Below are 21,496 nucleotides of genomic sequence, written 5' to 3' on the forward strand. Positions count from 1 at the left end.
GTAGGTGTTAAGAATGTGAAACTTTATTATTGAAATTTTATTCAGTTTGAGAAAAGACAAGTGGAGACACATGAAGAGAAAGAAAATGGAAGAATTTCTTGATGGTTTCAAGATCTCTCACGTTTAATTAACAAAACCACGCTGGCAATACACCGCGTAGCTTAGAATTAGATCTGAATCTTGCTTTAATTAATTCATTTCATTTGCCTTCTTCGCATTAACCATTGTATACAACTTGATGCAGTGCCGAAAGACAATCCGATGGCTAAATCCTTTGATCCCAGAAAAGAGTTCCAGGCAGGCAGCTGTGAACATCTTAAAATAGGAGAGTAAGAAGAGTGGTGGCGGCGCATTTCTCCAACTCATTTATAATATTATTAATGCTGAATCTGATGGAAGCTTGAAAGAATGATAAGTACATTATGCTTGCCATGACAAAGAGAGGTTAACTTACTACCTACCAAAGGCAATAAATTACAAGTATAAAAAAAAAAAAAAGAGACTTCAAGAGGATGAGTTGTGCAGATGTCATCCATTGAATCACCAGAATTTTATTGTCACATTGGACCAGCAGCATTCCTCAACTCCAAAACAAAAGTTCTACTTGCAGTTCCCTCCTTTAACCTCAAGTCAATTGATGGCGGCGCAACGGGTACATGCCATACATAAGCAGCTAAGCTACAAGGAACCTGTGAAATAATTAGGGGTGTTCGCATATCGAATTTTACAGATTGAACATCAATTCATATTCGATCCACGATTTTACAGATTATAAATTTTTTATCCAAATCCAATCCATACAAATTTGACCCAATCCATCATTTTACAGATTGATTTACGGACTAAAAATTTTTAATTCTGCTCAATACACGAACTAATTAAATAAAAAATTTAATATAAAAATAATTTTATTACCGATAAAATTTAAAATTAAATAAGATTTAAATAAATTAATTGTTTAAATAAAACTAAAAAATACATTTAAAGTTTCAAAATATAATACATAAAAAAAATCTCATTTGTTTAGATCAATATATGAAAATTAACTAATTAAGAAACTATTTTTGTTTATTTAATTATTTTTATTTTATATTATTATCAAATAAGATATAATATAGTGTTAATATAATTATATTTTAACTTATTTATTTACTAGTAAGTATTAATGCCATATTTATAAGTTTTATTTTTTATTAATAAATACTTTTTATTTTTTTGCGGATTCACATATTTTTATGAATTTACAGAAATAAATCCATATACAATCCACCCATTGCGGATTATCATATGTTCAATTCAATCCAACCCACCAATCCGTAGATTAAATTTTTACGGATAAAATGAATTGAACGAATCGAATTGAATTTTAAATACCCCTAGAAATAATGGACGTACGAAATGTTCAATTCCAATAGATTATAAGGTACACCACCTTACCCTTTTCTGCTACTTCAATAACCATAACATCTAACTACAGGCGCCCAAGCCTCGTGATTTGGGTAGCCTGACAGCAGCCAAGGGGTTGACAATGCCTTGGGAATCTCTGCCCAAGCCCATGCCTTCAACAAAGCCCATCTTTGCCATCATCTTTGATCCAAAACCTCTGGTGTGCTTTTCAAAAGCTCCAATGTTTTGAGCTCCCTTCTTCGCCGAGTTACTGCGAGATTCCTTCCTCGCCGAGTCACTGCGAGATTCCTTTCTTGACGAGTCATCATCAGTGTTGGAAAATTCCACACCCAGCCCAAGCTTCTTAGGCCGTTGGATGGCTTCAATGGGTTTAGACATACCTTGACCATCCTTCCCTAATCCTCCCCCCTCTACATATCCCATTTTTGCCATCATCTTGGATCCAAAACCCTTTGTGTGAACCTCAAATGCACCGATCTGTGTTGAGCTGACTGTACCCTTACTTTCAAAAGTCTCATTTATCTCTACAGCATCAACAGTTCTGATCTCAACACTATCAGATTGCAATATGCCACTTGACACAAATGACATAGGCTGATTGGCATAGGCAACTTTTTTCCCACTCCCTTTCTTCTTACTTGCTTTACCACTATTACCATGGACAGTGACACTCTTCGATGACTTGCTGCTCTTTCTGTCTGCACTTGCTGATTTTGTATATGGGCCTTCAGTAATGGCAAAATCAATATCTTCATTGCCAGCTCCTATCAGCTGAAATTCATTAAGGCAATAAGCGTTTTAGATTTATCGTCGCAGCATCAAGAGACAATCAAAGTATACTGAGAAACTCTAGGGTAAGAAAGCAATACAGAAACAATAATATCAAAGTTGTTGAATGGAAATTAAAACCTTTTCCAGGCGAAGCCTGTCAGCTGAAGATGGCATGCATGTATGCTGTGTTCGTGTCACAGTAACAAATCTGTAAAACATAAAGTGAGAAGTGAAAACATCAACACCATCTGTTGTTGGTACTAAATATGTTCTACAGAAACATTGCAAAAGTGTGTGTGTGTCTTCACAGCCGCTATCATACAAATGTACAGATATGCATTCATTTGAATTTGAAGATCTAACACCTTTTCTTGCCAGAACCTTGGGAGTCACTCCGCAGACGATAAATTGCGGCTAATCTTCGCACCTAAAAAGACCTAAAGCATATCAAGTATACTCCATAGCAGCATAAAATATCATTAGCTTCATAGGGATTAAACCAAAGCCTCTTGTGATAATTTAAGAGATTTCTTGAATGTAGGCACATGAAGATGTATTTTTCTGAATCACGGAGTCATCAGACAGTTATGACCAGAGTAGGAAATAGAATTATCCTTGCATTCATACGTTGGTGGTGTTCTTTGATGACTAATGGCTGCTCCTTTTCTTTAATCACTTGAAAATAAGGCACTTAGTTTAGTGTATAAATTAAAAAATTCCATACCTGGGAACAATCTCGGTGATGCATTGGTTGAAAAGAGAACATCTCTACTTCCTCCAAAACAATCTGCTCAAGTGTCTATTTCACAAACCATAAAGCCATAAGTTCCTTTCACAAACCAATTTATACACCAAGCAGACACTAATTTCTCATTCAACAAGTCTCTTACACTTAAGTAGATGGCATTTAACATTGAACAGATGAGCTTATAACCAGCGGTAAAGCGGTCTGTTGCCATCTTAACCAGAAATGAACATAAGAATGCATGCAGAGAAAATTTACCAAATTTATATCCTCAAGATCAACACCGCGACGTAGCATTCTCTCACGTCGTTTCACAGCAATCATTTCTTTTCGATGTTTCTTTTTTGCACCTGAATGGCAAGTCAATTGGAAGAATATATGATAAAAGTCAAAGGCAGGCAGGTAAGCTGATTCACCAGAAACAGAAAGACTATAATAACATAAATAAATCACTGTATGTCGTGATACTCATGTTGGAACTTAATTTTGTTAGCCTCTAGAGAAGGGCTATAAGTTCTGAATTTAACTCTAGAAATGGAACAATAAGAAAACATAATTTCACTTATTTTAGTTCCAGTATTCTAACAGATTCAGCATTTACTTATCTGAATATGCTAACTTTGACACAGACTGCAATAAAGACAATCTATATCGCTCAAAATCTATGAAATTGACCATATAACTAGACCTAATAAGTCATCCATAGAGGAGGACAATTCACAAACCAGCTTCAAGAGAACAATATTAGATTCCTGAAAAAGTATAAAAACATTTTAGATTAAGATTGGTAAACGAACTTTACCTGGCAAATTTCTGGACTTTTTACTCTTCTGAGCCTCTCGAGGCCAGGACTGAGGAAGCTGAGCAACATGCTTCTTTTTCGCAGAAAAAGCTCTTGGATCTTTTACAAGCATAAGGTTGTCTAAAGCAAATGAACGAGAATCTCCAGTGGAGTGTTTTTTCCTTGACAAGGGCAAAGGTTTCTTCATACCATATTCCCTAGATGCTTCCTGGATTGCAATTCCACTCAACTTCTCTACAGTCCCGTCAAAGCCACTGCTAGAAGAACTGTCATCATCTGACCCATCAAAATCCTGTTCCACCAACCACTTGGCATCTAACACATTGTCGCTCCCACCAATTCCTTCTACGTAGTCTTCTGCAACTTCTTCATCAATGACCGAATCACTATCAGACAAATCCTCTGAGCCATCACCCTCAGAGTATGACTCCGAAGTTTCATCATGCAGTGACTCGCTAGCACTTTGATCATCACTTCCCTCATCAGACAAATCTTGTGTGTATAATTTCATGCCGCCAATTGAGAGGAACCCTGAATTTTTCTTTTTAGACAAAGTCTCGTCTGGCAATTCTTCAACAACTTCTTCCTGGTTATTGTTCCCATCAGTATCCACTTCTTCCTTAAAAGATAGTGAATCAGAATCTGAGGCATCTTGCTGTTCCCTATGTTTTGAAGAAGAATCAATACCACTAGGTGTTGCCTCAGAGTCATCACAGAATCCCAACCCTCTATGTGAACTATCTCCCAACACAAAGCTTGAATCATAATCACAACTATAGATCAAATTCTGGGGCTTCAAATCCGGTGTTTGATCTACATAAGCAACAATTCTGCTATCCTTAGAACCAAGCAAATTTATTGGCTGTGACTCATCCAAATTGATATCACCATCATTTCCTCCAAAGCACAGTTCCTGAAACAAACTACTGTATGAGAAAACAAAACAATTTCCAAATTTTATAAAACAGCATCCAGATAGGAACTTCACCGATCACTTTTCTGACAAAATGAATACAGTGAAAATTGATTAAAAAAAAAGAAAAACTGAAAAATTAGACCCCGAAAATGAATGGCATCAAGCTGTCAACTAGAAACAAGAAACAAAATAATTCTGAAGTATTTAAAGAGAGAGGGAAATTAGCCAGTTTGACATCTTATAGACAACTCAAATTACAGTACTTTGAACATCAGAACCAATGTAAATTACTCATTTCAAAATGAAAGACACAAGCTTTGAGCCGAAATATCCAAAAGGGAAATCATTGGCAATGAAAGGTTTCATGCTACTTAAGGGGGGGAAAGGAAAAAAAGGTTTAGTTTCTCAAAATGAAAATGACCACTTTGGAATGCAAAGAGGTATTACCTTAAGATCGACAGAAGGGTACTGGTAGCCAAATGCATTTCCGTTAGATTTCTTTGATCCACTCTTAGAAGCAAGAACTTTTGAAGGATTTAAGTTGCCAGAATTGGAATTCAGATTGGATTTCCTTGCTGAAATTCAAAACAAACAAGAATCTATAAACAAAGAAGATAGCAAGTCAAAACAGAAAATCGAAAGGTTGCCACCCTGAGTTCCTGTCGGGTTAAAAAGACATGCCATAAACTGCTGAATAATAGACGAGCTTACTTGAACAACAATGCTCAATTTGATACAAAATGAAAGAGGAAAGTTATGATTTTGATTTGATGACGCTCTGATTCAGAGTTTAGGCAAATGGGTAAAAATCAATGAAAGAACGGAAATAAAGACAGAAAAATTTACCTTTAGAAAAAGAATTGAGCTGCGGCTGCTGCTGCTGCTGCCAATCGGATAAAAGCCCACCTTCAACAAACAAGGAATTTCTCAGTCGACGGCCCGATGATGATGAGGGGTCGGGTTTCCGTCTTTGTTTGCTCTTGTTTCTGTTGTTACTTGTCTTTCTTCTGCTACCGGTAGCGCCTCCCATTCCTTTCTATCAATTCAGCTGATTATAAATAAATAATAATCTCAAGTTCAACAACAGAGAGAGTCTCTGAGAGAGAGAGAGAGAGAGAGAGAGAGAGAGAGAGAGAAGACTGTATGTAATTATAATTTTTTTTTAATACAATTATAAAAGTTGAAGGCTGAGGAAAGGGAAGAATCAACCATTTCGGATTCGGCCTAGGCGGTGTTGGGCCTGGGCCCGGGCCCCGGGTTCAAACGCACACAAAATTATATCACTAATTTTCTGCTCGTCTCCTCCTCTTGTTAATTTCTAGTTTCTACAGACAAATTAAAAATACTTGGGATAACAAATTGAGGATATTCATCCAATCCAACAGACAGAGCTGCATAATCTGATGGTAATCTTTGTGTGCATAGAGACAAAAGACTGCGGAAGAGCTCTCCCGGAAATCATATAAAATTATATGGATATCCTTGATAACCACAGCAAACAAACAAAATCAAATAAAAGCTAACTGAGACTCAAAATATCCTAAACCCTGAAAAGGAATGGTAACTCGAAACAGATTTATTTCCCCAACGAGGTCACCAGGCAACGCCAGCAACTCCTCTTGACGGCTTCACAATAATATGCTCGGCCATGAATTTCGGGCAGAATCCAGATTGGGCCCAATTAGACTTATAACTCAGCTCTGTGTGGATATCTGGGCCATCACAAATAATTAATGGGCCAATTTCCACAACGCCCAATCAGATGACTACCAATTACAGAAACTAAGGAGAGAATTGACCCATTAATTAAATTAAAAAGAATACTGAATAATGTATATAAGCAGTCAAAATATGGGTGAAGTAGGCATGAATTGTCACATATCTAAATTTCTATAATTGAAGCATCTGCACTGCATGACTTGGGTTTGAATGTTTGATTTTAAGTTACTTCCATTTCAAGTTACTTTACCGACCGGTGATGGTGATGCCAAACTTATTATTGCGAGACTGACTGACTAACTGACTGACTGCTTTCAATTTCGTTAATTCATGCACATACGTATTATTATTAATGGTACACGTGCTCAAATAAAAATAAAAATAAAGCCCAGATTACTAAGCAAAGGCGCCAGCAATACGAGTCCTCGCAGCACATGCACTCGAACCCAATTCTCTTAATTTTCGCCTATACGCCTTAATTTTTTTATAACATCAATTGGCTACTACCCACGTTCCAACTTCTCCCAAAGTTTGTAGCGCTACTTTTAAATTTTATTCTCTAAAATATCCCATCCTTAATTTATAAAATAATAACCATATATTAAAATCTATCATTTCTTTCATAAAGTTTTACTCTATCCAAAATATTTCTTTTGAGTTTTATTAATAAAATGCACAAAATTTATTAAATTATTTTCTTCTTATTTTATGGTTCTTCGGTCTCGATAATCCTAAAACACTTAAAACTCTCTCAACATACATACATACATACATATACATAGTCATTCTCTAATGCGGATTCTTTTTTTTTTTTTTCATGCGGACACATTTTAAAACCGCATGGTTTTATAATTAATTTAATAACTAGGTCTTTTAAACCACACGGCATTAAAAAAATACCGACATCCGCACCTAAGAATGAATCAATCTTTATTTCAATTCTAATCTATTTCGATTCTAATTTACAACTTATAATTAATAAATGCACTATGAAGGAAAACATCTTTTGTTAATGATTAACTATCATTTTTCGGCCCAACATAGTAGATGTACCGATTTAGAGAATGCCTGCTATAGAGTGTTGTCTTTTAAAAATGCAACGCTCACACCCTTTATTCTTCAGTGAAGTATTTCAAAAAAAATTTTAATGTTTTTCTCTGTTGTCTCTCCAACTCAAGATCTTTTGTGTAGTTATAAGCAACGAAATATTTAAACACGAAATGAAAATTATAGATTATTAGGAGAAGAAAGCAGAGCTGTTACCCTCGATTTAACATCATAAAATTAATTTACGAAATTATTAGTCTATGCAAGAATACACTTCCCATTTGGTACGGGGATATTGAGAAATTGTGTAAAATTTTGATAAGGTGTTATTCTCTCCCCGTCAGATTAATGATCGATTCAATTGCTTATTTTATCATTGATTTCGCAATGTATCCCCATTTTTTGAAGCACTTTGCAAGATGTTAATTCGATCGACTCTTTGATTAGGGAAACCCAAGACATAATTACATAGAAGTTCGCTACAAATTAATTAAAGAAGATCACTTTCGTAGGAACAGCCAAAAAAATTAAAAAATAAAAAAAAATCTCAAGGTATATGGAGCTGAATTGCTTGAATAGCCATTAGAGGATCAGATCAAAGGCACTATCCCTTAAAATAATTCACTGAACACTAAAGTTTGTCGTAATATCTTACAATGAGTAACATGTATACACTAAACGATATAAAGTTATAAACTATGATTTGTGGTGAAATGATCTATTTTTATGTACGAATTATACGAAACATTTTGATATAATCGTCCAAATTATAGTCAAAAAAGAAATGCTAGCTTTTGAGGTAACCTAAGAAGTGTCTTGCCGGTTAACTTTTTCACTACCTATTTTTCACCTAATCTTTACCTCCCTTTTCGTCTCCGACACATACACACACACCGTCAAATATATATATATATATGGGGTTGGGCTGGTCATTTTGTTTGTTTGTTTGTTTTATTTATTTTTTTATACTTTATTTTAACCGGTTGGTTCTTTACCTAAAATGTTATAAATTTATGGTTTGAGTAATTATTTCACTACTATGGTACCAGAACACCCCTAATATATGTATTAATATTTGCTATTTAGTGTAAAAAATCTAGTTGTAAAATAAAATATAAAAAAAGGAAAAGAAAAGAAAACTTGAACGGAAGAAAAAGATGCCACAAGTAAACAAAAACAAAACCATCACGTGTCACATCATCAAGGCAGAGAGTATAGAGTGTTGACTTAACTATGCGTAACACACGGCTCTTACAAGTTACAACGTTAAAGGGAAGGACAGCTAATTAAAATAGCTTTTGTCCACCGTTCTTTTCTATATATCAATCATATTTTATTTATATATTTATATATATATATATATATAAAACGAACAAACATTTATATCACTAAGACCAAAAAAGCTAGCCAGCCACTCCCAAGCTGATCGCCGAGCGAGCTCTAACGACAAATTAAAGACCAAGTTCTGTGCTGGTGGTGATCAGCTGCGATCGGATCGGATCGGATCATGGCCTCAGCAGGAACTGCCGATGGTTTCTTCCGGTCCATCTACGAAGGTTGCCTCTCCGGCTGTGACACGGGCATCGAACGCCGGCCGTACCATCGGTATTGTGGCTGTGCTTTGCATAGCAAGTCCAAGAACAATCACCGCGTCCATGGGTTGCCGCCTAGATGCAAAGGTACTGTGTCCTATCCAATGAGAAGGTCTTATAGTGAAGGCAGCTTATTGGTCTTGGCAGCGGCTTCTTCTCCAAAGATTCAGTTGGGATCATGTCATCCTGAACTGGATGATGATCATCATAACACTATTTCTTTCTTTTAATTCCCTTTGTTTAATTAAATATTTGTGTCTTTGTTTTTGTTTTTAATAATTGGTTCCCATTTATAAATATATATCTAGTCGACTAAGTCGAGAGATTTAATCTGGGTGTCATTCGTGTCATGTCATCAGAGATTTTATTTTTTTCACATATTATATGTATTATTATGTGTGAATGTGAGTACTGTTGTTGCTGATCGTGAATTAAAATGTATTGCTCAGTTCAGTGCCATTTTTGATTTTATTAGGCCAATAAGCATATATATGGCCTCTTTTATCAAATCTGGCTATTATAAACGTACGTGTGACAATGGTTCTGTTCATGTTCATTAAACTCCTTTAAGCTGATCATCATCTTCTTCTTCTTCTTCTTCTTCTTCATCATATCGCCATGAAAGTTTCAAGAAATTTGAATCAGTTCTAACAGGGCAAAGGCAATTAATTCCTCTTTAGTACGGTACATGCGATACGTGTCAATTAGATTACGTAATTCACAAAAGTTCAGAGATAGATGTAGATATCCTTGATCTGTACTTCCTTATTTGTTGGATTTTTGTCATTTGTGTCTCCTAATCAATTGTTTATTTATATAAGAGATGAATCCATTTTTTTTTTTTTCTTAATTGAAAGATCTCTCTCTCTCTCTATATATATATAAGAGTAATTATAGACATCCTAAATTAATTATAATTACCCATCAAAATCAAAATTATAATATTTGTAGACAACCTTTCTTCATCAAGCGAGAGTTCCATAAAACATTTGGATGAAACTTAATTCACATTTTTACAGACAGGGAGATTAAGAAAACTAACCGGTCATAGATAATCTTAATTTTTTTTCATTTAGATATCTATAACACTTAATAATTAATTAGCCATTTTTAACCCCACACAGGGGCGTATGAGCTGGCCACATGGCACATGCCAACATGGGGAAGGAGGGACTAACACCGATATCCATGCATGGATGCCAAGCTCAGGTTCCATACATATATAACGGACAACACATGCACATGGTCCTCCTGCACACCCCACGAATAAATTAAATATAATTAGTTTAATTAATTCATATTCAACATGCGAATTCCAGCTTGGAGAGTCTGATCTGATGATGGCAATAATCTCTCTCGTCAGTAAAAATTTTGATTCCTAATTACAGAGGTTCTAATATGCAATTGCTAAATAGTAGTATCTTATCTCGTAGACTCGTACGAAATAAAAAAAGAAAAAAGAAAAAAAGGTGACATGATATATATTTGTGTTGCGGGAAATGTTATAGAAATAAATTATATAAGTAGAAAAAAAAAAAAATATATATATATATATAAAGGCAAAGGAAGCCAAAAGATCACTGTTATTAGAGATGAAAATTAACTTCTCAAATTCGGTTGCCACATTTATTGTTAAAAATAATAGCATTAGTAGATGGAGACTCGAAACACGCATCAAATATGTTTTTCTTAAAGTGTTAATTATTTCCTTTCAGTAGAGATTACTTATAGGTTTATTGGCAAGTCGCTTTCAAGATATAACAAACATTTAATGTGAATTTGCGTCAAGTAAAAGTGAACAATTCATTAAGAAAATATGAACACTTTATATTTGGTAAATTTTTCTAGTGTTGTAAGAAATTGACAAGAACAAAAATTATAAAGAATTATATTATAATTGAAAACTATCTCCCTTGTTCTTATATAAACTTTTAAGCACCGATACACCACCAAACATTGTAATGATTCGTTGTGAATTTTAATAAATTTTTTTATTCTTATTTGATCAAAACCCAGCATTTAGAAACAATGGAACTTATTTATAGATTCCGTAAGCCAATCAATCACATGTTGCAGTTTAGCCTTCCAATTTGGAATCGATATGCCTCACATATGAAGCAAACGAGATGAGATGTTTGATCCACATGTGATATTAAAAAATCACATAAATTTGTGCCTAAATCCAATTTTGTGTGTTCTCAAGCTCTACACATACAAATGGTGTTCTCTTAGTTACTTTATTATTATTATTATTAAACACATGGTCCCTTATTATCAATCTACGTGTCTTTATAATTTTGAATCTCAAAACTGTATATTCAACGCTATGGTGATCAAATTCATGAGATAACGTACCAAATTGGATTTGGCCACAAAGGCGAAGAAACCGAGGAGGGGGAAATAAAAAGGTTCGTGCGTGAATTAATGCAACTAATTAAATTGAGAAGAATCAGTTCCGAAATTCCTGCCAACGCACTGATGATTTGATCCTGCAGCATCACAATGCCGCTTTACGGGCTGCGCCAAGCTTGGCCCTGGCCCATGTTTTACTGAATAGGCCCAGCCCTCTCTGTTGGCCTATCCAATAATAAACAGGCCTGAGCTTCCGAAATTTTTTATTTATTTAATGTTTCAACATTTATTTTAAAAAAGAAAAATGTCACAACCTCCCAAAAAATAAAGTTTGTAAAAATTTACAATAAACAATGATGCATATAAACCTCTTTTTAATAATACTGTATATAAGAATAACCTCGATCATAAAAATTTATGATCCCAATTTTGACTAAATATAGTTAAGAATCAATTTTACATTATAATAAGCTATAAGATTTTTGAATCTATGCACGTGCATCATTTTTATCAATATCTATATATACATTGGATTTGATGTACTCCATTAATGAATATATCAAAATTGTGCATATTTTACCTCTATATCACTTGCACTAACAGTAACTAAGTCAAAACAATAATTTCAAAAAATTAAACTAATTCCTTTCTAGTTCTATCCAAATGCAATCTCCATTGAAAATATTTCGCCAGCCGCCTCGTGAACATATAAAAATAAATATAATTATAATAAAACCGTTACAACTTAGAACGAAGATCCATTGTTATAACGAACTATAGTAGCTCTCTCGATTTAAACGTAACCATGCCAAAGCCAATTAGCCATGAAGTTTAATTAGCCAAGTTAATTAAACCAAGTCACTCATCATCACCCCAGCCATATATCATCAATATGGACAAAATTATACTTTCTAGAAAAATTCGTTTTCTCTCTAAGTTACATAACTGACCGTACAAGAACCCTAGCTAACAATAAAAAAAAATTCCTTGGATTTCACGGGCATGTGCCTAAATTATTGACTCCATGCATACACTTACACCCCTTGGCTTGCTCTATATCTGTAAACATACATGAGAAAACATGCCAAATGTTTCAGACCGAATAATTAATTAACTCTCAAGTGTCTGTAACAAAAGAAATTAGAATTCACTAAGCTTTAGTAGAGAGGGATATGTAATTAATGTGAGCGAATTAAAAATTAAATTAAGACGGCTGCTTGGGTCTTCGAAAGAAGCTTATGGTTTGAATGATTTAGAGATCCGTGACTGCGGCTGTGGATTGCATAATCCAAAGGGTACTGTGAGTACTGTTTGTTCAAATTCTGCTTATACTTCAAAAAGGAAATATGTGATATTCCCCACGAAACAGAAGCCATTGGTTCACCATCGTCGTCAATATTCCTGGGCATGATGACTTGACGTCATCCTCACCTTCCTCCGGCTTATCACCGTTCACCGGCAGGCTTGTCCGTAGCATGCATCAGCACCTTCCAAATTCTCTTCTCTACGTACCTGTCTTGTCTTGATCATCATGGCTTGTTAATTAGGTTAGAACCAAAGTGGCAAAAGAGGCTTCTCATCACATAGATGACCATTGTACATTAATTAATTTATCCAAGCTAGCCCTGCGTTACGGCTGATCATTAACGAATTAATAAGGTAGGGGAATTGGGATTTTCTTCTTTGTTATTTCCATGTTTCCAGCAGTGTTAGTGCCCCTCTCAAGGTGAAAACTATATATCTTGAGAAATGTATCCCTCTGCAAAATTAATTCTGCCAAGTAAAATGAAAAAAAAATTCTTTTGCTTTTGGTTACATATATTTATTCAGTGAAGAACTGGGCGCCTTGATATTTAATTGCTCGAACAATAATATATTTCAAATTTGCATGATTTTTTAGTTTCAGTTTGGTATGATTCCCTGCCTCTAACTGACCTTAGTTGTATAATTGCATACAATGCAATGCCTAATGGTTTTGCTTGATTTGATTCGAAAAATTTAATCATGCTTATTCAATAAAATAAAAAAAAACATAATAGTAACGTGCTATAAATAATAATCCACACCAGTCATTCTTTGAAGTCCTAATTAATTAATTGCTTTCTCCAAACGTAAATATAGACAGAAATGGAATAACTGTGCTGACCTTGTGAGAAAAAAAACGCATATTAGTTTAGGACTTTAATAATGATATTTATATTAGTACCGTGACCATTAAAATTCATCATCATCAATTTGGTTAAAACTAAAGTTAAATATATGCCCTAAACTATAGTTAAGTCATCAGCTTGTCCAAGCAAAAAGAGCAAACAAAGCCAACAAAATTGGAACCGTTAATTTCAAAAAGTTACACATAACTATGCAAGTTTCACATGATCCGGAGCAAACAATGCCCCAAATCTATAAAGAATTCCGAAGCCTATTAAGCCAAAAGAGGAGCAATGATGACTAAAACTGTTAATTCCTAAATACAGAATTACATAATTCAAGTAAAAAAAATTTTAATTCCTAGAAAAATTCGTTATCTTAATTATTAGTTATGTAACTACTTGGACAAGAACCCGACGCTAAAACTTTTCTTGAACTTGTCGGGCTGGCAGTCTTGACGTAGGTTGCGTAAATTCCTATGTTTCAATTGATTAATTAACGCCATATCTGCGTGATGCATGCATATTATGTGTACATGTCATCTCTCTCACTGCCAGCCTTCCCCTCATCTCCACAAAAATGTTTCAGAAAGCATGCAAATTTAATTCCAGTATTCATCACTAGAAACACAATTCCTTACGTAATGAAGCAATTGAAAGGGCGATCAGAATGAATGAATGAATTACATGGAGAGATTCCAAAGTCGATTTTTTTTTTTTTAATTTTGATCACGAGGTATCCTGGGAAGGGCCCCAACTGTGGAAGACACATTTAAGCCCGTACCACAACTCAGACTAGAAGTCCCCGCTCGAACCGAGAGGCACATGTTCTCCCAACAAAGGCGACTTCCCTGCGACTCGAACTAGGGTGCAAACCTAGTCAAGCCACTTAAGGGGACTCCATTGCCAGTGGAGCCAACACTTTGTTGGTTTCCAAAGTCGATTTTCAGCAGCAACAATGATGCAATATTTTAGGGAACATTTAATTAATTTGGTATTATTTACAATGTATTCATTAAATTAACTAAAAATGCACAGAGAAACTACGAGAGATTACATAATCAATTAAATAATTAAGTCTATAATCGATGATTTGCTGTGTATGTCTGTGTATACATATATATATATACATGCGACGATATCCAATTAATATATATTAAACTTGCTTTTTCCTATAGAGGACCACTGAGACCTTTAAGCTTGAGATACATAGGACATGGATAATAAATGTCCCACAACCTTTTATCCTGTAAAAATTAATTTCACAACACTATTATCAACATTCCAAACCAGAAGAATAATTAAACAATTTCAAATTTTAAAGAAATGTTAAAACAGGGGGAAAAAAAGAAAAGCACCTGCTCGAACACCTCAACTTTTATCGGCAAACGAGGAGAGGAGCGGCGCAGTATGATTCTCTGCAAACAACAATTTAATTTTTAAACTTTTTAAACAAATTAAACAAAGGTCAATTAATATGTCAAAAAGGAATATATATTATCTTAATAATTAACACCCTTTTAAAAAATCATATTTAACCATTATACAGGGTTAATTGCACCCATGTATAGGGTTAAATCTCCATATATTAATTTAAAAGTGTGTACTGGTCCTTAATTACCTGTTGAGGAAAAGTCAAAGATAGCACGCATGATTTTGCATTTTCATGGGAGAAACATTGAGCTACACTCATCAGATACTGGATGTAAGCGCATATATAGTCTACATGAAAATACGGATCCCGCAAGCAGATATCAATCTTGTCAAGTGCTACACAATCATCCACATACAGTGGCAGTGAAGGAGTAGACATGTCAAAGTGAAAATATTTCAGTCTTGGTGCAGATACCACGAGCACCGTAATAACACCGTCGTATTTCAGATTTGATATCCTCAGATTCACCAGACGCGGGGCAGAAATATCAAGCTTCACGGCGTCTAGTAGAACGCAATCGATGAGTTTCAAGTTCTCCAGGTTCAAGAAGCTCGAGAATAAATCATTTTCACGAAGCCATATGAAAACGCAAGTGAGTTGCAAAGTTGTCAATGATTTGAAGCCAAATGAATTTGGTGGCAGAGCTCTTATGGTGCGATGAGGGCCAAGATTCAGAGTCTTCAGGGTTTCACATTTGAGAAAGGCTGGAGGAAAATGGATGACATCTGTTTCAAGTTCCTCGACGCCATGAGATTTTGCATAGTTCAGAATCCTGCTAATGAGAGATTGATTCCTCCTGCCTCCTGTGACAAATCTCAGTTTTGAGAGCTTGTAAGGCTGGTGACGACGCAACACGTGGCGGATAAATCTTGCGAAAGAGTTTCTTCTTCTCCTGAAGCTGCTGTGATCAAAATTTAAAGCATGTGTATCTGTCCAATGATGCCTCCAATGCTTTGATAAGAGGCATTTTTGGACTGCAGATTTGGTATCCAATAAAGATAGGATGTGATGAATTAAATGGTCGGGCAAATTACTTAACCTGTCAATCCCCAGCACTTGGTTCTCAATGATTGATACTGTTAAATCTGCGTTCACAGCTGCCACAGACATCGCTCTATCACTACCAATCCAAATTTTTTTAACCATGTATAAATTCTTGCTTGTTTTCAAACTACCGGCAACTTTTATTGTCAAAAGTTTCTAAAATAAAAAAATTAATGTCTGTATTTGAAACAGTGCATACATCCAAGCGAAACGGCTAAAGGATAACATTTTCAACTATCAAATAATCAAGCATCATCATCATCCTCATCACTATTATTATTATGATGATGAAGATGATGATGATGATTATTATTATTATTATTATTATTAGTTTACGGAATTCATATATAAATTAAAAAAAAAACTTAAATTTTTATAACAATGTCTAATTTCAGTACTAAAATTCTGATATCTTAGTAATGAATATAAGTAGTAATCATCAAGGTTCAAAGGCCATTCTCAAAACAATAATTCTTAGGATCCCAATTATTATAATTTTTAATGAATATATATATATATTTTCACGAACTATAATTTCAGCCTTCTATGATTAATATATTACCAAATGACAAAGGCAGTATATAGTTGGAATCATGTTATGAGCATTTAAAATAATTTAAGTATTTTTATGACTTCTAAATTATGTTTTATACAAACACCAACAAACAAGCATGTTTTTAATTACAAGCACGCACACACACACACATATGTAGATTTTAGGTACATAAAATACATATCCTTTCAAGGAATAAAAACAGTATTAAACTTCTCCAAGGATACTTAACTCAAAACTGAAATTCTTAAAATATCTAACAAATTTTAATCAAGAGGTTTATAACGAGTAGTAAATTAATTACAGTTTGCAGAACTTACCAGAAAGCATCTTGTCAATTGGCTCCAGAGAAAACTCAGAAGTGATTGGTTTTTGTTTTTCTTTTTGAATGGCATAATCTGTGTTGAGTACGAATCCGTCTCTGCTATTTATAATTTCAACTTATAGTGGATTAATTCTAAGGATAATTATTGAGTTGGTCCAAATATGGCACTAGAATCTCTTGCGGTTCTGCTGCCTAATTCTTTCAAATCAAAATCTTTATTAGTAATACCCTGCAACTAAAAAGAAAGGAAATTTTTAATACGTTTAAGGTGTTTCCTAAGTAAGTCTGAATTTTTCCTAAATAGTTATTAAAGGGGGGGAAAAAATCAGATTTCAGAGTAAGAAGAATATATCGTCATCTTTTCTCTCTGTTTTTCCCCCCCTTTTTTTTAAAGAAATAATTAATCTATGACATAATTAATTTATTCAAAGATCTTACCCAAAGTTAAAGTCTGAGATGTGTTGACAGAAAACTATTAGTATAAGATTAACAATTAAAAATTAAAATTATTCAATATTGATCAAAAGAAATCATTATTTACCATCAACCATGCATGCTCACATGATGAATGAAGAGCTAGCCTTGTCTCAAAGCAATAAAGTAAGTTACCATTACAATATCTTCTCCATGATGATCCAACCCTGATGAAAAAACCTTTGCCATACGTAGAGAGCAATTTTTTGGAACTCCCTAAGATGAAGAAGACAGAAGGTCAGGCATTTATAAATACTCTTTTTTTTTTTTTTTAAACCAGGCATTTATAAACACTTAAGTCGGTGTGTTTCATTTTTTTGTTATCGATGAAGAGCTTGATGCATGAGCATTGATTAAGCATCTAAGTTGTTTTATGTAAATAATCAAACTTTATCCGAGAATATAAGTTAAATAATCTTTTTTTCCCGCAGAGCTGTTACACATTGACAAATGAATCAGTTTCTCTTTGGATTATTAATTAACTTGTCAAGTTATTTCAAAGTATGGACGGGTCTAATGGGTTGTTTACTCTATTTCTCTGTGCCACACATACATGTTTTGACTGTTGATGAGTACATGTTATATCCAAGAAGTTGTCGATCGAATTATTACAAATTAATTAATTACTTTTTTATGTACTTCTAAGTTCACTATGTGATGGAGCGTCAAACCAAACTAGACTTCTTGATTTCTTGTTCGTTAATTGCTCAACTACCTAAATTAATCAACTTGGAATCAACCAAATCGCTCGAGGGATACATACGTAGGTAGGTATGTAAAACAAAATTAGCTTAGTTAGAGTGATACTCCAACTCCGATCCCTCCAATGATTTTTAAAGTACTAAAGCATCATTAATTAATTGTTATATATATGATTAATTGAATAGTTCCTATTACACAGCATCATTTGAAAAATGGTTCACAAAGTTAGTTGTATAACAACTTTGGAAAATACCTTAATTTTCTCGGGTTCCACGGAGAAATGCAGACAAAATTAACTTACCCTAGCTATAGCTACTTCCTTGCTCTCTCTCTCTCTCTCTATGACTATATTTAAGTCCTTTATCAGAAACCAGTTAATACAATTGCCTCATGAGAAGACAACAAAATACATGTTAGGACATTAATAAAATGCATTTAATACGAAAAAAAATTCCTAAACGAATCATTAAAAGTAAAAACACCACGTCACAAGATCTCAAAAAAAGTGAGCAAAAACGCAGGTAAATATGAGATAAATTCAAATTCGTGTATTATATATAACTATCCATGAAAAAAAAAAAAGATTTAAATCCAATCCTGACTTGATCTTTTTATAATCTTTTACCACATGCATATTTATAGTGACGTACACACATACAATAAATATTTAATTATACATTACTTATTATCCAATATCTAAGTTATATAAAGTTATGCACAAAGTTCTACTCCACAATGAAGTCATATCCATTAAAAAGAAAAAAAAAATGCATAATCTTGGTCTAAGAAATTCAATTATCATTTTATTATGCTTTGTTTAGTAATAAACTTTGTAAATTACAGAGTGCTAGGAAAAGAATAATAATACAAGAACTTAGATAACATCATATCGTTGAAGTTAGTTAGTTATTCCTTCGATAACAATGTGGTAGGATTCAAGCGAATCAAGACCCACTCTAGCTGGCTAGAAATGGTCGGATTATAAGTTAAGTTAATTAACTAGCTTCTAACTTCTGTCTTTAGAATGTGAAACTCCTATGTTAAACTAAGAGTTCTTGTCTGTAATCAGTGATTAATTTAATTCCTACAGTTTCTAAATCACACGAGGAATCTTATAGTTATATACTGTAACCATTTTGTTAATATAATAAAAAGTAAAGGCAAGGATCAACCCAAGGCGCCACACATAAGATAAACTCAGCATGTCTCCAAAATGGTTCGTTACACTGATACTCCGATCCCTCCGATGATTTCCAAAGTAATTAAGCCAAATAACATTCTGAGTCATCATTAATTATTATTTATTTGGCGTCAAAGCGGAGCCAAGCCAAGCAAGCCAATTAAGCCACCGGCATGCAATTGAGAAAAAAATAAGAATTCGTCTCTCGATGAATCCCTAGGGAAAAACGATACGGTTCGTTGTATAACTACTTTGGAAAGAACCCTAATTTTTGTCCGGTACGTTCAATGCACGACAAGACCTAGCTAGTCCCCTTGTTCTCTCTCTCTCTCTCTCTCTCTCTCTCTCTCTCTCTCTCTCTCTCTCTATATATATATATATAGGTGCTTCAGAAACCATGCATGCAACTCAGAGCTTACAAGTTACTCTCTTATAGAATTAAACACGGACGAGCTTATTAGAGAGTTAGAAAGGACAGAGGAAGAGAAAGAGCAGAAATGGCCACGAACAGAGCAGCTGAGATGATGCTCCAATGTGTCTTTAATGGAAACCTATCGCTGCATGACATGCATAAGGAGCGAAGGCCTTACCACCGCGACTGCGACTGTGCGTTGCACAAGCTTAAAGGGACTGTTTGCTCCGATGCTTATTGTTCACAGAAAAGGAATGTGTCATTTCCCAATAACAAGAAGAAGCAGTCGTGGAGTGATTGCTCCTTGTCCATGTCAGCTGTTTCATCAAAATTTTCTTTCTCAATCCCCTCCTCTTCTTAATCACTCGTTGACGAGCAGTAGAGATTTCATTGCGGATAGCTAGCCAGGCCTGGCACACATGCATAGAGATGAGATCATTCATGCAGATACATATTAGATCAATGCTAGAATCGGCTGATGATTCAGTATATATTTGTACAGGAAAATTAGAAGGTTAGGAATTTGAGTAGCGATTGTTCTCTCTCTTTCTCCTTTGAAATTTTCTCCAAGACAAACATTGTCTTGAAGAATAAGTGCTCTTGTGGGGGTACTGCAATTAAGTTCTGTCTTGTTTATACCAATTATTTTGGCTTAATTTAGAATAGTACATTATAAACTATATGAAACATATATATGCCATAAAATTTGAGTTCTCAAAGCCTACTTTTCGTGATTAAGAGCTTTTCATACTCCATTTATTAATCTTAACGATTTTTTTTTTATTATTTGAAGTTAATTAACGTGGAATGATTGACCGGATCGATCATTTTTCTAGCTTGTGGTAGAAGGGGGCAATAAAAGGCATACTGTGCCGTACGTGTCTATTAAGTTTTGGTGGTTTTAAATTTTGCACGCGAAATGTAAGTTTCATGGTAAAGGACAAATATAATTAACGGTCAATAATTTCGAGGAAAATGTGATGTGATTGCAGTGAAAATTAACGATGCCAAATCAAATTAATTATTGACAAAAGCAACGTCAATTACCACAGTAAACAGCTATCTGTTAAAAAAAAGGCCAAAATCTCGGTTAACTTTGCAAGAGATTCCCTTAACTATGAATTCATTAATTGCATAGAAACAGTAGGTCACCCTCTCGATCGGCCGGACGAGACGCCTTACAAAACGTTGAAATTGGCATCCATCCAACGAAGTTCGTTAGAATTAAGGAAATTATTAATTCCTCAGGGTAAATGAAACCATGCACAACTCTTCAAATCAATTAATTTTGCAACGAATTCGACAGCCATGCACGCCCCAATTCCCAGTTTCAAGTCTCAATTTCTATGTCTCATCACCCTCTTAAAATTTATGATCAATTCCAAATCCTTCATTTATGCTGATTATTTGATCGAGTTCCCTCGATAAACTAAGGATGGTATAATACTAATGACAGATACTACTATATTTTATATGTAATTTACGTGGTACCTAGCCAAAGATGTTACATTATAAAGCAAAAATGGTAGTGTAGGTGCAATACTCCTTGAGAGGCACCAAATTATGCCACATGTCCATACAAAAAAGAAAGAAAGAAAGAAGCTACTCTGTAAAAATAAATAAATAAATAAATAATATCTAATCTATTTCGGTAGAATAACACTCGAAATAAAATCTCCCAGGAACTTACGAAAATAACTAGAAGTAGAAAACTCATTCTAATTCCGGATTCCGGGGTTTAAGGGGACCACGCCCAAGATCATAAAAATAAGAAAGTACGTAGGAATAGAATAAATGACGTAGGTACTATATGATCAAATTCACATCCACGTGCGCAACTTTGCAGACAAGACTTTGAATGTCTTAGAACTCA

General features: G+C 34.3%; 2 protein-coding genes across 3 annotated transcripts; both read right to left on the minus strand.

Annotated features, from left to right (window-relative positions):
* Nucleotides 1-413: 413 nt before the first annotated feature.
* Nucleotides 414-6,189, minus strand: LOC102618992 (uncharacterized). Of its 2 annotated transcripts, XM_052433691.1 has the most exons (9): nucleotides 5,488-6,189; nucleotides 5,089-5,216; nucleotides 3,726-4,638; nucleotides 3,182-3,273; nucleotides 2,903-2,977; nucleotides 2,544-2,605; nucleotides 2,317-2,386; nucleotides 1,438-2,178; nucleotides 414-689 (listed from the first exon to the last, which is right to left on the minus strand). In XM_052433691.1, exons 1-8 carry the CDS (start codon nucleotides 5,669-5,671, stop codon nucleotides 1,468-1,470), a joined length of 2,235 nt encoding a protein of 744 aa, XP_052289651.1. In that variant the 5' UTR covers nucleotides 5,672-6,189; the 3' UTR covers nucleotides 414-689; nucleotides 1,438-1,467. The 2 variants fall into 2 exon arrangements, with proteins under 2 accessions (XP_052289651.1, XP_015384484.2); XM_015528998.3 differs by lacking the exon at nucleotides 414-689 and having other exon boundaries at nucleotides 1,163-2,178; nucleotides 5,488-6,188.
* Nucleotides 6,190-14,670: 8,481 nt separating this feature from the next.
* Nucleotides 14,671-16,080, minus strand: LOC107176430 (F-box/LRR-repeat protein At3g26922-like). Its single transcript, XM_052434157.1, has 3 exons — nucleotides 15,120-16,080; nucleotides 14,857-14,916; nucleotides 14,671-14,745 (listed from the first exon to the last, which is right to left on the minus strand). Exons 1-3 carry the CDS (start codon nucleotides 16,077-16,079, stop codon nucleotides 14,671-14,673), a joined length of 1,095 nt encoding a protein of 364 aa, XP_052290117.1. The 5' UTR covers nucleotide 16,080.
* Nucleotides 16,081-21,496: the final 5,416 nt, after the last annotated feature.

The sequence above is a fragment of the Citrus sinensis genome, chromosome 9 (assembly GCF_022201045.2).
Source record: "Citrus sinensis cultivar Valencia sweet orange chromosome 9, DVS_A1.0, whole genome shotgun sequence".
Classification (NCBI taxonomy): Eukaryota; Viridiplantae; Streptophyta; class Magnoliopsida; order Sapindales; family Rutaceae; genus Citrus; species Citrus sinensis.

Bases quoted from the DNA above. Each gene is read 5' to 3' on its own strand.
- LOC102618992 (XM_052433691.1), bottom strand. From the start codon at position 5,671: ATGGGAGGCGCTACCGGTAGCAGAAGAAAGACAAGTAACAACAGAAAC. The intron at 3,274-3,725 runs GTAAAGTTCGTT...CTTGCCATTCAG, and splicing joins AAAGTCCAGAAATTTGCCAG to GTGCAAAAAAGAAACATCGA. The intron at 2,387-2,543 runs GTGTTAGATCTT...TATGTTTTACAG, and splicing joins CAAGGTTCTGGCAAGAAAAG to ATTTGTTACTGTGACACGAA.
- LOC107176430 (XM_052434157.1), bottom strand. From the start codon at position 16,079: ATGGTTAAAAAAATTTGGATTGGTAGTGATAGAGCGATGTCTGTGGCA. The intron at 14,917-15,119 runs GTAATTAAGGAC...TGTTGTTTGCAG, and splicing joins CTTTGACTTTTCCTCAACAG to AGAATCATACTGCGCCGCTC. The intron at 14,746-14,856 runs GTGCTTTTCTTT...TAATTTTTACAG, and splicing joins AAGTTGAGGTGTTCGAGCAG to GATAAAAGGTTGTGGGACAT.